This window comes from Neolamprologus brichardi, chromosome 6, assembly GCF_056152115.1.
Source record: "Neolamprologus brichardi isolate AB-2024 chromosome 6, ASM5615211v1, whole genome shotgun sequence".
NCBI classification, from domain to species: domain Eukaryota; kingdom Metazoa; phylum Chordata; class Actinopteri; order Cichliformes; family Cichlidae; genus Neolamprologus; species Neolamprologus brichardi.
The window spans coordinates 11,802,919-11,819,225 of NC_142109.1; the positions used below are offsets into that span (position 1 = coordinate 11,802,919).

At 40.5% G+C, this 16,307-nt stretch overlaps 1 protein-coding gene across 6 annotated transcripts in view; it reads left to right on the plus strand.

The window, feature by feature from the left end:
- Positions 1-16,307, plus strand: part of fbxw7 (F-box and WD repeat domain containing 7) — a 135,374-nt gene that overhangs the window by 99,418 nt on the left and 19,649 nt on the right. For 5 of the 6 annotated variants that reach the window (XM_035910073.2, XM_087841686.1, XM_087841685.1 and 2 more), the window contains 2 exons: positions 12,324-12,406; positions 13,936-14,077. In XM_035910073.2, coding sequence (XP_035765966.2) covers positions 12,324-12,406; positions 13,936-14,077 — 225 coding nt within the window. Of the gene's footprint in view, positions 1-6,206; positions 6,793-12,323; positions 12,407-13,935; positions 14,078-16,307 lie in introns of those variants that run through there. The other variant, XM_006796070.3, reaches the window with a different exon arrangement.

The window sequence follows — 16,307 nt, forward strand, 5'->3', positions numbered from 1 at the left end:
TACTGACCTTTTTCCTGTACAGTTTGCCTTCACAGGTATGCACACACACTTGAGGGCACATTAAGTTATTGGACGGATAAGTTTAATTACTTCAAATGAATGGAGCCAAAAGCTACTTTAAAGCTTTCAAAGTATCCCTAAATAAGTGTTGACACTTACCAGCTACCATTATCATCTAGAGCTATACCCAAATTTTAAGGGTGTTTTGGTTTAACATTTAGTTTTTAATTTTGGGATTCAGGTTTTGGTTTTTGTTTTGTTTTTTAAACTCTAAATGTAAACAATCTCACCTTTGATGCTAGACATCTTGCTCAATATACTTCCGTTCATCTCACTGTTGCCTTGTTAACTTTGTAGCTAGATTTACTGACTGTTCATATCCCTTTAATAACTTTTTTTTTAACAAAACTTGCCTAGCAACAACTCCACAAGAGTTTGCTCTCCTGCCTCAGACATTTTCTCTCTGCAGCACTCTGTACAGGGAGTGGCAGAGAAACGGGCAGTATCACCTGTGAATGAGCTGTCGGCACATGTGCAGTGTTTTGGTGGTTGTTGGAGGAGACTGTGTGCCGTGTAAGAAAGACTCTGTCACCTTCCTCTCTTGCAGAGATTTTCCATAGTCTCTGCCATAGTCTGTAACATGGAGTATGAGTATAATATTTTTCAGACAACAAAACGAGGTAATAAAAATCAGGATTATTAAAAATAAATGCCTCTAATTAAGCTGAAAGACTTGTGTCCTACTCGAACCATGTCAGCAATCACCAATTCCTCCACCCGCTGGCTGAAGCTTGGGATATTCACTGATTGCTTCTGACGTGCTTTGGGCACTCTGATGATGGCCTCAGGGTTTAGCTATGATGCCTTTGATTGGACAACATAATGACTGAGAGCATCATTAAGTGGCAAAGCGACACAATTTCAGTCATTGATTACTTTGTCTTCATTGCCTGTGCTCCTATAAAATGAACCCTTTGGGAGAACCAATGAAACTGAGTCCATCTAAAGTTATAGAAGCTGTAGTTTGCCAGGACGTGCATTTTTCTGCGTCTGTCATTTTCAAACTTCAGAACTGTACTTTTGCTTTATTTTATACATGAAAGAGATTAGCTGATAATGCTTTTTCTGGCACTAAAATTACCACAGTTTACACATAGTTAAAATGTGCCAAGTCTCAATTTTAGAAGTTTGACTGAGGGATTTAGAGGAAAAATAGAAAAGCAATTTGTGTAGATTTATTATTTCTTATCAGATGTCATTATGCCCCAGATTTTGGGTTATGTTGCCATTCTTTCAGAGATTTGCAGAGCTGTGAATTAAGAAAGGCTACTGGTCAACTCATTTATAAAGTGTGAACAATTGTTACCCATTTTGGCTTTCAGTCTGCAGATTTCCATCTATTCTGGGTATGTGTTGAGGCCACATTGTCATTTTACCTAAGCACCCACACAAGACCACAATGTTTTCTATGGGGAAATTAGCTGTGTCTGCTATTTCCCTGCAATTGTTTCTGTGGTCAGTGTCAGTTGTACACAAAGGGAGGAGACATTATGGCTGTTGTTTCCAGTAATATTGTTTTATGACAAAACAGGGAGGCTGAACAGAGATCTGGACATCCCAGTTCTGCATGAGATGTAGCACCATTACAGGTTTATCTTTGTAGTTACCTAACGAGAGCAGAAGTGCACAGGAAGTCTGAACTTTTATTGAATAAAAGAATGGCCGCTGTATTCAGGAAGCCTTTCCTTTATCTCTATCTACTTTTTACTGCAAACACCATAGAAAACTATTTTCCTTTTTGTACCAAGTACAAAAATATGAAACTTTTACATGTCTTCTGCTGACCAGGTTATGCTAACTTCATCAACAAGGGAGAAATTCCTCTTTTGGTTCTGTTCATTTGTGAATACCAAATAAAATGCAGTGTTATTTATGGCCGGTATTTGCTCTTATGTCTTCAGCCTTTATAGTGCATACACATGTGCCTCTGAGGGACAAACACTGGATACTGTCTCTTTGAATGTAATCATTCTCACTTTAGTGTTGGAGCTGTAATATATATTTGTCTTCATGTTCATTGTGATGACCTTTGCCTGTTGTTTTCTCAGGGCTCCTCTACTTCTATATATTATAAAATGCTGCATCTGCGTCCACTTCCACTTTTGAAATAATTGCCGATAACTGCAAATACTGACCTCTGTTCTCCATTTATTTTTATTTAAGCCTATTGGTGTCACAGGGGAGATGCCTCAGCCTCTTGCTTTAATTTCTTTCTTTTTTTCTTTTTGACCTGAACCCTTCAAACTTGAATGTCTCAGTCGTGTGGGTGGCTGTAGGATATGTTAATTCAACTCCATGCAGATGATGCCATTATTATCCACCACAGAATGCCATGATCCATGATTTCCTTATTCATTAAACCTCCCCCACATGGATTGCATCTGTCCAGTCTGGCATGGGGATCACACTTAACCCATTTGAGGAAAATCTACTGAATGCAGACCCCCTGCTTCTCTCTTTTTTTTCTTTTTTTTTTTTTTTGTCCAGAGAAGACAATCGCACAATGACATGACCCCATTTAGTGATGCATCGCTGCCCAAGAAGTATTTTCCTCCTTCAAGTTCACCACCTCACATTAAACATTTTCTCAAGAAAGCCCCTTTCTCCTGTAGTTCAGCTTTTTTCCCACCAACATCTGTTGATTGGAAATCGTTCCAGTCACCAATTCTGCAAAACAGCTGTGAGGCTTTAATTATTACTCCTCTAATTAGTAAGTGTTTCACTTATCACAAAGTGCAGCAATTAAATTATTGTGACAGCTTTCTAATTAAGGATTATTTTTCTCAAATTTTCTTATTTTCTGCTAAATTGTTTGGTTTCTGGTGTACATTTTCCATTTCCTTTTTAAGCCCAAGTTGTACAGATAGTTTCAAAAGTTTAGTTTGAGTGACCAGCAGCCTAACAGCCAGAGATATTTACAGAATATTTACATAGTTACAAAACTTTGTATTTGAGAGGCCACAGCTAGAGGGCTTTCATGGCTGTTCCTTAATTCTGTACTTTATGATTAATCTAGTAGAGGTGGGAATCACCATACATCCCACAATACGATATTATCACGATACTTAACGCACGATACGATATTATTGCAATTTTTAAAAATATTTTGCGATATTCAGATTCTGTACATAAAGGTAAACTTTATCAATATTCATTTTATCTAATATCAAAGTCTCACACTCAGTCTTTCTCTCATTTCAGTCAGTTTTATTGTTGACAAACTGAACGGTTTGTATTACAGTCTAGTCCAACTTAACTGAATGCAACCATCTGGTACAATTATAGCTATTCTGAACTATGCAATTTATGAAAACTATGCAGCCCATTCAGCAACTGAAGAACTTGAAAGTAAATTAAAACAAAATATAATTTTACATTAAATAAAAAAGTTTTAAACTTAATTAAAATAAAACATGTCTTAAATTAAAATAAGTAAACTGTCATGTTTATTGCTGCCAAAAAAACGTTAAACACATTTGGACAGTGAAGGAATGTCAGGATTCTTGCTCAGAAAAAGGAGCTGATCAACATGCTCTGAAGTCAGAGCACAAAAACCTTTTTTGTAACAAAATATCGATTTCTGCTGTCCCTGTATCGATACATTATTAGCAAACAAAATATCACGATACTACACAGTATCGATTTTTTTCCCCCACCCCTATAATCTAGTAATTGTTTCAGACTTAAGGCATGTCTGACATCATTTTAAATGTCAGTATTATGGCCTTGCTTCTAAAATCTGTATATTTTAATGCATATATTAAGTATATACTAATCCAAAGATGATCAAAAACTAGACTGATGGGAAGATCAGACTAGGTAGCCAATCCGAGGATGCTCATCTTACCTGCAGAGTTGTACAATATCTGAGGCAATGTGCTAACAGCTTGGCACCGAAGTTGTCTGTTTATGCACAGTCGAATAACACAGCATTTGCATTTATCCACAAGCATGCTGTGCTAAAACGAAATTACTATTTTTGTACATCTTCCTATGTTTAAATATTCCAGCCCTCCCATCAGCCACTGATGGGAGGGCTGTAACCTGTTTGTCATTTGTTGATTATAATGAACAAGATTTTTTTTTTTAAATGCAGTTTGCTTTGAGAAGACGACACCTGCTTTGTGCAGGATTTTGGTTTCTATAAGCAGGAGACTGGTATCAGCAGGGAGGGGGCCTGTTAATGCTTTACCAACTGGCAGAAGGAGAGTGACAAAGGAGGCCACGGACCATTCAAAGGCCACCGTGCAACCCTGCTCGCATACCAAGCATTCCAATGTGCTGTGTAAAGGTTGGGCCGGCCGATAGCATCGAGAGAGCCTTTCTCATGAGAGCCACCTTAAACACACACACACAAAGCTCCTAACCACTTTGTCTCATGCACCCTGACGTCCACTGATTTGAAATCTTTTGTGTTGGTATTGCTGTGGTGTCCTAGTGTCTGTAATGCTTAGATTAGCCAAGTCCCAGTATAGCTTGTATAAAACAATAAATCATGTATCGTACAGTACCCTTTAGGCACATTACAATGCAAAATAAGCCTCAAGATGTAACTCGGATTGTGCTAGATTTGTACCAGGCATCTCTTCTTTGCCAGCTTTAAAATTCCCACCTGTGCTAGGTCACTCTGTAATTACAGGTGTAAGCCAGGAGAGTCTGAAAGGCTGCCAGATCTCAGTGCTCAGTCACCTGTGAATAGAGCCCATCCCATGACCCTTCATTGTCTCCGCAGTTTCGATGATCTGAAGCTGATGTCGTATGAGGTCAAGTGTTGCAAATGTTGGATACCACTTGAAACGAATGGTGTAGTACAAACTCTGCACCGAGTGTCAAAAACCTTTTTGTAGGAGAAAATGTTGAGAAATCAGAAAGGATTGTCGTGTATGACCAGTCATGTTGTCCAAATTACTCAAACAAATGCATTTGAATGTGTTTATCGTGAACGGCTAAGCAGAGGAGCATGGTCACTGGTTTGTTTACTTGGTTCAGTGTTCCGGTGAGCAAAAAATCTCACTGGAACATTGAATGTGTTTTGACAGATTATCTTTACCTGCTCAAACTAAAGCTCCCATTTTGAGGTTGTGGATTTTCCCATCTCTAATCATAGTTGTAAAGCTATCAGCAGTACATAGTGTTTGTAACTGGACAGGTGCAGTTGGCTATTATCTGCCATCCTGAAATGCAAATACTGTCCTGCAGGAAGCAGGTGCAGCAGATATAGATCCATTCACATATTGCCTGATTTTAATGGCTGACTGTTTTCTGTCATGTGATCTGTTGACAGTCATTTTAATGCAGCAGTCGGGTGCAGTATCCGTGTAAAGCCTTTATAGAGCCAAAGCATGTGGAAAGAATATGTTAAATTCCTGTAAAAATCCAAATTAATCAATGGCAATACTGGGCATCGGCTTTGGCAGAGGTGTGCGGTCTGAGTGCCTAGTGAGAATTGAACTGTTGCTGGCCAATATTTAGCTAATTTGTTTGTCTTTTATAATGTATACCTTTGGGTATTATTAATATATCAATCACTTGGGTCACTTTTTCTAGGCAGAAACAGCCAATTAAGCTCTCAGCGTTTAGGTTTTCTCACATGACAGTGAAATACATGTTAGATTTGTGCTGCGAGTGGAATAAAACGATAGATTAAAGGAAGCAAGGCAAATTGTCACGGGCCAGCTTTTGTACTTTCTGATATTTTAAAATATTAGAATAACCTAAAAATAGCCTGATCATTTACAGCGCTAATATTTAATAAACAGATATTTTGTTACGTTTAATTTAAAATTAAAAATAAAAATAAAATCCCCATTTTTAGTGATGGGAAGTGAGCGGTGTAGTGAAAGGACTTTGACTTTCCATCAGTGCGTAATAAATGTAATCTTCAGTATAATTTGACGCAGAGGGTGGCTCCTGTGTGTTTTTTTGGAGCTTTCAACAAGTGTGTGTGTGTGTGTGTGTGTGTGTATGTGTGTGTGTGTGTGTGTGTGTGTGTGTGTGTGTGTGTGTGTGTGTGTTTGGCGGGGGGTTCCGCCTTTGATGCGACGAGTGAAGACAAGTCCGTATCCCACCTGGTCTCTGTGTGCGTGCTGCCTGTCGCCTGCTACGCATATGTCCCCGGGTGCTCCGCTCGCGGAGGGATGCGCTGCGCACAGTGTTGAATGCTGGACTGCACCATTCCTGTCTTCTCCAGCGGGGAGGCTGTAATCCGATCCCGTTCGTAAGAGCCGTCGTGCAGCCTGCGAAGAGGAAGAGGGCACTGCTCTGTGCTCTGACGCTTCTCTTCCTGCACTCCTCCCCCTTTCTGCCGAGTATCACCCTCTTTCTCCCCCTCATCTGTTCACTCCCTGCTCGGCGGCGCACAAGCCTCCGGAATCGTCGCAGTGCATTGTTCACCCATCGACCTAGCCCCTTTAAGTCGACGTGATACGACGGAGCTTTCCCCCCTCTTTCTTTCTTCTACTACTTCTTTTTTTCTTTCCCCTGCTAATGTCTTTACCGGTGGAATCTACTGCATGCACGCCAGTCCGGTGACGTGCCCGAGCATGTTCACATCAGAGCCAGCGTCGGATTTACCTGAGAGTACACTGCCCTCACACTGTCAGAGCGATCTCGCCGCCGCGCACGCAGATTTGGACTTCACCGATTGTCACTGAGAAGCAAAGGAGAAAGGGGGAAACACACCGGATTACAAGGATGGGGTTCTACGGCACTTTAAAGATGATTTTCTACAAAGTGAGTAGGATTTCTTCTCGTATTATCCGCCGTGTCACCTCCGGCACATCCTCATCTTCTCTCCGTGTGTTTGGCTCGCTCTGTCGCCCACATTATCTTTGACGCGCCTCTCGCGGCTGATCGTACGGCCACTGCGGAGGATGGACAGCATTGTAGCAGACCCCCAGAGATGCCTCTTTAATTGCCCAGGCCGTAATGTTGTGTTAGCGTTGCGTTAAAATCTTTTAATATGCTACTAAGCCGTTTGACGTCCTTTCCGTCATAGTAACTTCGGCTGTGTAAATAAACGCCGCCACCGCCGCGGTTCCGGGTGACATTCATGGCGTTGGTGAATTTGTTGTTGCTTTGGGGGTGTTTCATTCTGCAATCCCCGATAAAAATGTGCTTATAATTAGGCGCTATACACTCCTGAATGGAACGAAGCCCCCAATTGTTTTATTTTTTAATGTATTTTTCCCCCTTACCTCCCATCAATGTTGGTAAGATGCTCTGCACCTGTACATCAACTGTGGGTCCTCCCTTTCACAGACCCTAGTAGATGCTTGAGCAATTACACATTTTACGTAATACAGCGTTGATGGAGCACCATGTATGCTTAGGTACATTCAGAAATAAGGGCTTCAAGCTCAAAGACGCCCAGGTTCCCCTGCAGTCCTGCCCAGTTTGCAGGGTTGTTATGATTGTACATTATGCAGCAGTGGCTATCTCCCACTGACCAAAGTAACTGCTTGAGATGCATGCATGCATCAGTCTGCCTGCATTTGCCTGTTGGAGTAGCCAATTCCCTGACACTGTGCACTTGCCTCAGGCTCCAACTACAGATAATGGGTCACTGTGTCAGACAGCGTGAGGTAGAATATCCTCAAGGATGTTGGGTGTATTATGCTGGATTGCAGCCATAAAAATTGTCCTCCCTTAGCTGGAAAATGCAGAGTACAAACAAACGCGGGAAAACAACAACAAAAAAAAAAGCATGAAAGAGAATTTATAATTCAGACAATGTAAACAAATTTGTTAATCGTGTATAATTTTAAAACGTGGTTCAAAATATCCCTTGGGGTGGGAGATTTTTATCCAGTTAATCCTAATAATTGCGCGAGAGTGTTGTTAATAGATGAATAGCGCTTCATTGATTTGAATGTTCATGCTCATTTGTATTCTCCATCCATTTTAAGGATGTACTCATTCTCAGATGTATCAGGATTTTCAAGTCATCCTGCAGAGCGCAAATATATTAGTGCTGCTTGTGGGGCTCGTAGTAGCAGACTCTCATTTTTGAGGATGAATTCAAACCCGTGTTTCTGATTTGATTGCAGTTTTGGTCCTGGAAAAACTCCTTCAACTAGCTCTCAGATCGCAAGCGTTTCTGTGCCTCAAATGATGCTGATTGAAATGAGGAGAAACTCTTTGACGAGTGCTTGAAAACACAATTTGAAAAATGAGAAAAGCCTTTTCTCGTGACTGATGCTGCAGGATGTAGTCGCCGTTAAAATGAATCAACACATTATGTAAGAATGATCGCTGTCTTTAAAATATCATTAACTCTCTGCATATCCATCTGCCGTGCTTTTGGCCAGATACGGAAGTGGGGGTGGGGGGGAAGCCAGAGGAAGGAGGGGGACGGCTGATTGGTGGTGATTTACAAACACTGTGTTCTCTGGTTACCTTTTCCCAGGCTGAAGCTGCAGAACAGGCTGGTTACACATTATTTTTTCATGCCCGCATTTAGTTTGAGGTTTTCTTACATGTGTGTGCACACACTCAAAGCCAGCCAGCACTCCCCTCTCTTCTCTCACACTCCGAATCACACACACACAAAAAACATAAGCGCGCGCGCACACACACACACACACACCCTCTGCATGCATTCACACACCCAGGCTCTCCTTGGCTACTGAACTGCCATTGCAGTGAGATCACCACTTTAGGAACAAGGCAGCTAGGTTTAAGAGCCCAGTCTTAACAATCCTGAATATCTTATAAACCCCTTTTTTATACTATTCAGCAATCACACAAGCTATAAATGTAGACAAATGAAACACAAGCTATGTACCTGCCTAGCTTGGACTACATTTGCATTCTTGTTGCCAAATTTTCGAGTGTCTTTTCTGTACCTCCCCCTCATGAATTACTTCAGGTTTTTATGGTTCCTCCCTATAAGCTTTCAGCGGCTTCACGCATGAGCTAAGTTGTGAGGAAAGAATCACAAATCATTGGTCAGATCACAGTGTGGTGTCCAGCAGGCATCTTACCTGCAGTGCACATTGATGTGCTAATCATGCACATGTGTTGTATAAGCTCAGACTTTGGTTGCCTGTCGGACGTTTCAAGGCACAGAGTCTGTAACGATTAAAAACTAAGGTAGGAATCCGTATCGATCAGAAGTCCATGGCTGCCAGTGCAGATGTGCTGCTCGTTATTGAGCATTTCTCTAGTCGTAGGCAAATGTTGCTTCCACTTTCTTTCTTTTTTTTTTGTGTGTGTGTCACGGTTTTCAACGTTCACATGAGCAACCCTCACATTTAAAACACAGTGAACACACGCACGCACGCACACACACACGAACACACACGAACACACACACACACACGAACACACACACACACACACACACCAAATTATAGTGATAAACAAAAAAACACACATCTTTGAAGAGAAGCATGTAATCATTCCACTGTAGCGCCAGACAGTATGGAGTCAAATGTCCAGTGGTGTTTTCCTGTGTTGCATATGAACTACAATAATACACCAAAAAAAATGCATTGTTTGTGTCAAAGGGGAAAAAAGTTAAATTTACATTTGGTTTCTGGCTTCTACGCATAATCATTCGATTATACAGTCGCAGAAGGGTTCAAGGAGCAAACTTTCAGGTTGTGTGTTTGGAGCACAACAAGCTGGATTGTAATTGTAAACAAACTGTTGCTAAATACCTTTGACCCTAAACTGCTGCGCCACGAGTACTATAATCTTGTGAGAAAATCTATAATCTTGTGAGAAAATCATTGATGTTAGAACTGCAGTGATGAGTTCAATAGTAGGGTTAGGAGATGGATTGCCGTTTTTACTTCACCATAAGAAAACAATCACCCCACACCTGTCATTTGTTTCAATTTCAGATTTTGTTTTGTTTTGTTTTTTAATACTTTTGGATGGCTGAGTGAACAAAACACACATTAGCATTTGGCTCCGACATCTTTACACCCATCAGATCCCTGACAAATATTCAGGGATGGGTTTTGGATGTGTTTCAGCTACATGCTGAACAAATACCTTTTCAGAAGTTAGAATTTATGACCTTTCATTTAAAAGGTCATAAATTCTAACTTCTGAAAAGGTATTTGTGCCTTGGCCACAAGAGACTTGCCCTTGCAGTTTTTTGTTTAGTTTCTCTCCCCCCCCCCCCCCCCCCCCCCCCCCTCTTTTTTTTTTTTTTTTAAGCATTACCATTCGCCAGTGTTGACCTAACATGACCCCTAACCTTGAGCTGGTGGTACCTTGAGATTTTAACAGTACTATAACTCTTAGCTGCACTGCTCATCTTTCTGGTGCTTCAATTGTCAATACTTTATTGGAGATGACTCAAATTAAGAACAAGATATCGTGCATTAGTATATAACATAACTATTACCCCCCCATAACAACGATGAGTTGACTACCCAGTTAATATCAATATAGATGTAGTTTGACGACCATTACAATGTGTTACATGTTTTCCAAGGGTAGCTCTAGTAGGCTGTATAGGCAGAGATCACATCACTAACCTCCAACTGAGTCCCCTTGCCTGAATGTGATGGATTTTCACTAAATGTTTCGATAGGCAGTTTGTGTTTCTGCCTTTACAAGAAAAAGTTCTGCTGCATTTGTGGCTACAAGCACCATCAGCGAAGTGCGGCCACACTTTTGAGTGTTTGATTCTCCTCACCATCCTCACAAAGATCAGGGTCTGTGTATGGATGGGTGAGACGGAGCTGCACCCACTCTTTGCGTGCAGGCTCTCAGGAAGATGCAGAGAACCCTCTTCTGCATGGGAGCTAGTAGAACTGCATCATAGCTTAAAGTCTTAGTCAGTAATGCAACTGGGCAGGTAAAATTTATAACATAACTTTTGCACCAATAATATATTTGAAAGCCATACTGATGACAACGGGGTGTACTGATATTCCGTTCCTTAGCAAATTAGCCCCGGGACGTGTTTAATACTGGGTTTCGGTACCATCGATAGCTAGTTGTTAAAAAGTTGGGAAACTAACACACTTTATTTATTGTTTTTAATGGATAATATAACAGAAAATTAATGGAAAATAAGTTGAGAAAATAATAAGCTTATAAACTGATAATGAAAATACTTGTTTCTTGCAGACTTGATGCATAATTAAAGTGCATTTTGATATATATATATATTTTTTTTTTTTTTTACATCATACTTTTGCTGATATTACAAAGGAGCTGGGCTACAAGGATAAGGATCGGAAAAGGATTTGGTTTTGAATCCATGGGTTTACTTTTAAATCTACAAAAGCCTTCACTGAAATATGAAATATATTTAAATATTAAAAAGAACAAGGCCAGGCTGTTAGATTGTATATTGTTTTGGCCAGACACTAAAAATCAGTGTTCATTTATTCAGCTAGATTGTTTATTCATGAGGGACTGGAGATGAGATGGTGATCACTTGCATGTGTGTTGAGAAGCCTTGCCAAAGAAAGTGGCAGGCATGGGATGAGGAAAATTGGCTTGCCCGGGCCTCTACACAGGCTCCTTTGTTTGCACGGTAGGGTAGGTGGTAACAGGGACTGGGTGGTGTTGCGTACGTGGAGGTGATGGAGAATAATAAAGAACTGACTTGCTTGTTTTTTCTTTTCCTTCTGAATTATTGGCACATTTCAAAGAATAAACCTTAGTACCTGCTTGAGAAACTTGTTATGCTTTGTGGTTATTTTGTGCGTACAGGCATGCTTTATCCTTTGAGTTTGTGTGTGAGTGCGGTTACCTATTATTGCATATTATTGGATTTCTGGTTGCTCAGTTCTCTCAATCAAAATTAAACACAGCACTGAAAAACACCTTTTCTGTGATGTGCCATCTCAGAGTGTATGCTGAGCTGTGTCACGGACAGATTGGTCATGTCTCTGTGCTTTGTTATGGCACATGTTAATTATTGAATCTCCAGCCCATGCATAAAAGTTTAATTTTCCATTTGCATAAAGCTTTTGCAAGTCTGTGCTGTCTGTATTTTAATATGCAAAAATTCAGACGTTATGCTAACAAAGTCTGTAACTTGCAGGAATAATGTTCTGCTTCCAGCACAGTTTAAAAAAATAGCTCCCTGACCCGTGTCCCTTCTTGATTTTCTTTTCAAGGGCTAATGTCTTAGAACTAAATTGGTTTAGATTTTGTTTCTAAAGGAAAGTTACCAGAATGGTGTTGAATTTATGTCCAAAAGGTTGCCTCTAGCTTTTAAATACAAAATTTCCCACTTTTGTGCTTTCACTGTTACTAAGGTTTTTGTTTCTCCCCTTGTTCTTCCTCAGATGAAGAGAAAGTTGGACCATGGTCCCGAGGTCCGATCTTTCCCTTCAGGAAAAAAGCCCTGCAAAGGTCCAGAGTATCCGAGGTAAGAGAGCTTTTTCTCTCATACGGCACCCCAGCTATCCACAGACTCATTTTCCCTTGTATTTTTGTTTATCACCTTAGGATCAAAAAGATTATGGTAGAAATTATAAAGTAAAAATTCTTCCTCCGTTGTTTTAATGCTGAACATGTTATAATTGGGACCAAGGCGAGGAGTAAAAAATGCCAGGAGGCATAAACAAAGGTTTGCATTGTATATGTGTAAACAGAGGGATGCTCCCTCTTCCATTCTGTCTGCACCATCCAGCCAGCCAGTGGTCCCAGATGTTTCTCTTACCCTGAATATTTAATGCCCGTGTTCACATGTAGCTCCATTAAAATTCAAACTGAACACAGCCACTTAACTGTAAATGTTGCTATGTAACTCGCTCCGTCTCAGCTTCCTCTCCCATTAAAAATGAATCAATAATGAAATCGACCCCCAGCTTCCCATTTTGCTGTCAGCAAGCTGAATGTGAGGCATCGAGGGTGCCCAGTGGATGGCTTCTGCTGCTGCCCTTACATTACAAGGCTACATGGGTACACTTTGAAGTCCTGTGCTGCCTTCCGCATCCAGATACAGCAGGAGACTCTGGGCCTGAATAGAAATATGTGGGACTGTGCACACTTTGAAGTCTGAGTTAGAAATAACACTTGCCATTTTATTAAGTATGCATAGCGAGAACAAATGCACCTCTGCAATAAATCCCGTCTCCGTGAAGGTTGTATTGATCAGTTTTTGTTGAAATGGTTTTAAAGAGGTGTTGATTCATTGTAATGCACATTCTGGAGGTTGTAGCTTGTGCTGCTGAATGGTGATGAATTGCATTGCATTATACAGAGAGGCCTTGTGTTAATCAGTCGGCGCTAATTCACTCAGACAAGGTGGAAATTTTTTTTTTTTTTTTAATTGCAATGCTTTTGTGAAGAGTAACTTTTTCTTACTGCAAATAATCTTTTTTTTTTTTTTTTTGAAAGTAATTACGATGTGATAAAGATGCCCAGATCTACTTGTAGAGTTGCTGATTAGCTTGAAAACAATAATCATTTTTAAAGTAAATGTCAGTTTAATTGATTTAACCTATGACTTGCCAATAATAACTAAGAATGGATTTAATTAAGAAAATTGCACTAAAGTAAAAAAAAAAAATTAAAAATTAAAATTTGCCTGCAAAATAAAAGCTCGGGCTTGATTGCTGTCATAATTGTCAGAGATAACACAAAAGATGAAAGTTGAATGTAAAAGGTTTTTTTTTTTTTTTTTTTTTTGTCCATGCCTGATTTGATTTAGCAGAGTTTGCAGCAAAGCTTATTTAAAAAGCCCCTTCATAATGTGCTTCCTGTTATTCTCATTAAGAATATGCTGGGATGTGTAATATTTACATGTGTTTTTCTTAATTGCAGTGACAGCAGTGCTTTTACAGCCTCCACACCCCTACTTAGACTGCAATTTAGTTACGCTATTTGTCTTTAAAGGTCTCATATCAGCATTGGTCTTCAAGATGCTTTGTTTCCTCCCTTTTAAAATTACAGCCCGACGGGAATTGTCCCATGTCCGGCCACACCCACCACATTTGGCCACATCAGAGCAGCCAATGGTCAGGGGCAACAGAGACGACGTATCACCTCAATCCAGCCACCCACGGGTCTCCAGGAATGGCTCCGAACATTTCAGGTGAGCGCTCTGGAGTCTTTTTCTTTTTCTTTCTTTTCCCCCACTCTTGGGTGATTCTGAACCCTCGAGGAAAAGCTCATCACAAAGCAGATGTTGCGTCCAATCAATGTTCACTTAGTCTCCGAGATAATTGCTGCCTTGTTGTTGTGGCCCAGCACATTACCATAGGCACTGTAGCGTGGAATTGGGATTAGCCGTACCTGTTCAGACTGAAAAGCAGAGTTATAAGATCACATTAGTCTACTCTAGACTTTTTATTTAACCTTTATTTAACCAGGAACTCCCGCTGGGATTAAAATCCTTTTAAAGGAAGTCATGGCCGGTGCTTTTCTTCTTCTTCTTTTTTTTTCTCTGCGATCCTCTGAAATGGAGACGTTACTTCAGTGTGAATGTCTTCCATGAGCAAAGTTGGCATAAAAACTTTTGTCCTCTTTTTAGCCACTTAAGTAATTAACTGTCATTTACTCTGGAGACTAGCAAAGACATGATGTAATATTATAGTTAACCCCCTATTTATGGTAAATTTCCTATGTTATCAGTGTCTGATGGATACAACCTAATAGTCATTTCTTTCATGTTAAACCTAAGCACTAATGACTTCAAGGAAATAGGATGTCATTTAAGCATATTAGCCTGGATTGGGCCTCTCTGATTTTCTATATAATGGGTTGCCATGGATTTCATTACCTAAGAGAGTTTAAACCTATTATCTTTGAACAGCAGGGTGAACCCGTGACACCTTGGTGTTTGTTTTACATATATTAGTCCTCAGGCCAGAACATCAGTCTGCTCTCTTTAATCGTACAGCTGAAGCTACAGGGAGATAAACCTCAAGTTCACATTCTGTACATTCCCCAGTCCAGTCCAAGCCTGCATGTAGCTCCCGTTTGTGAGAAACACCTCTTACATACGTGCACGATCACTGGAACCTCGCATATCACATCCCAGGATTAGTTGGAGATTTTTAGAAATGGGCTTATTTCTCCTTTTTGTCGAGTTAAATGAGGAATCTGCTGCCACTCGTGTCTTTAGATGAAATGTAAAGATACAACAAGTGGCTACTTACATTAGCTTTGCAGAAAGAGTGGCAACAAAGGGGAACTCTTAAGATGACTGTGTTAAAGGTAACAAAATCCACCTAATGTCTAAAGCTTATTCATTAGCATATCTCCTTTGTTTAATTTGTACTCGAGCAGAGGTGTAAAAACAATGGGCCTCAGTCTTAATTGTTATTGTCATTAGAACTGGTGTAATAGATCACATGATTGCCTCTTTAGTCTTTATAGCTTGTAGAAATCCTCCTTGTTATAATCTGTTTTGTTCACAGTTGTTGTTTTATAAAGAAAGTTTAGTTTGAGTTTTTTGTGTCGTCCGGGGGTTTGTGTTGCCCAGGTCTGGTCTACGGACTGTTTTTCTTTTTAAGAAAAAAACACTTTGTCAAGCTTAAATTAGAAAAAAGCATCTTTGAAAAACACTGCATGCTGTAGTTTGAAAGTTTACTGGACAAAAAGGTTCTCAGCTCTGGTTGGGAACTGTGGAGCTCTGGTGTTCAGGTTTCTGTTGGAGTGCAAATTACAGTTGTGAAAACACATAAGTAGCTGTTGCACAGCCCCCCCACCCCCTGTCAGGGAGGGGGTCTCTTAACTGCCTGATTAGCTTTAGAACCAACACCTCTGGCTAAAGCTTTTAGCTGCCAAATTACAGGTGGTTTGCGTATGCCAGATTTTCCACCCTGCCTCATAGCCTGTAATCATTGTCTGGATTTCAGTGCTCCACAGAGGGGAAAACAACTATGACTGTGGGGTCCAACATACGGTTAGAGAGCTGCTCAGCAGTAACTGAATGTTCAAGCAGAAGAAATAAGCATGCTGACTACTAATAATGGTCTTGATGGAGTCTAGTTCCCCGTATTCACATTTTCCACTGCTGGAAATATGCAGGTGCCTCGAGCAATCCGGTGGTGCAGTGGAGGGCACGTAGGGAACATTAAGGTGTCAGGCATCCTGCACAAGGAAGGATGCTTCCAAGGCGCTCCAATCCAAGTTCAGACTTGGAAGAAAAACTTACACAAGAACACGTAGGCGTCATTCTGTTCCCACAATGCCCCAATGCTGTTTTCAATTTGTGCTACTTGTGGATGTATACGAAATATGCTGCTGATGGTGTTAAACTAGTCCACTGCCAGGTGGTTTAGAGCAACCAGACAAAGAAAAAGGCACACAATTCAGAG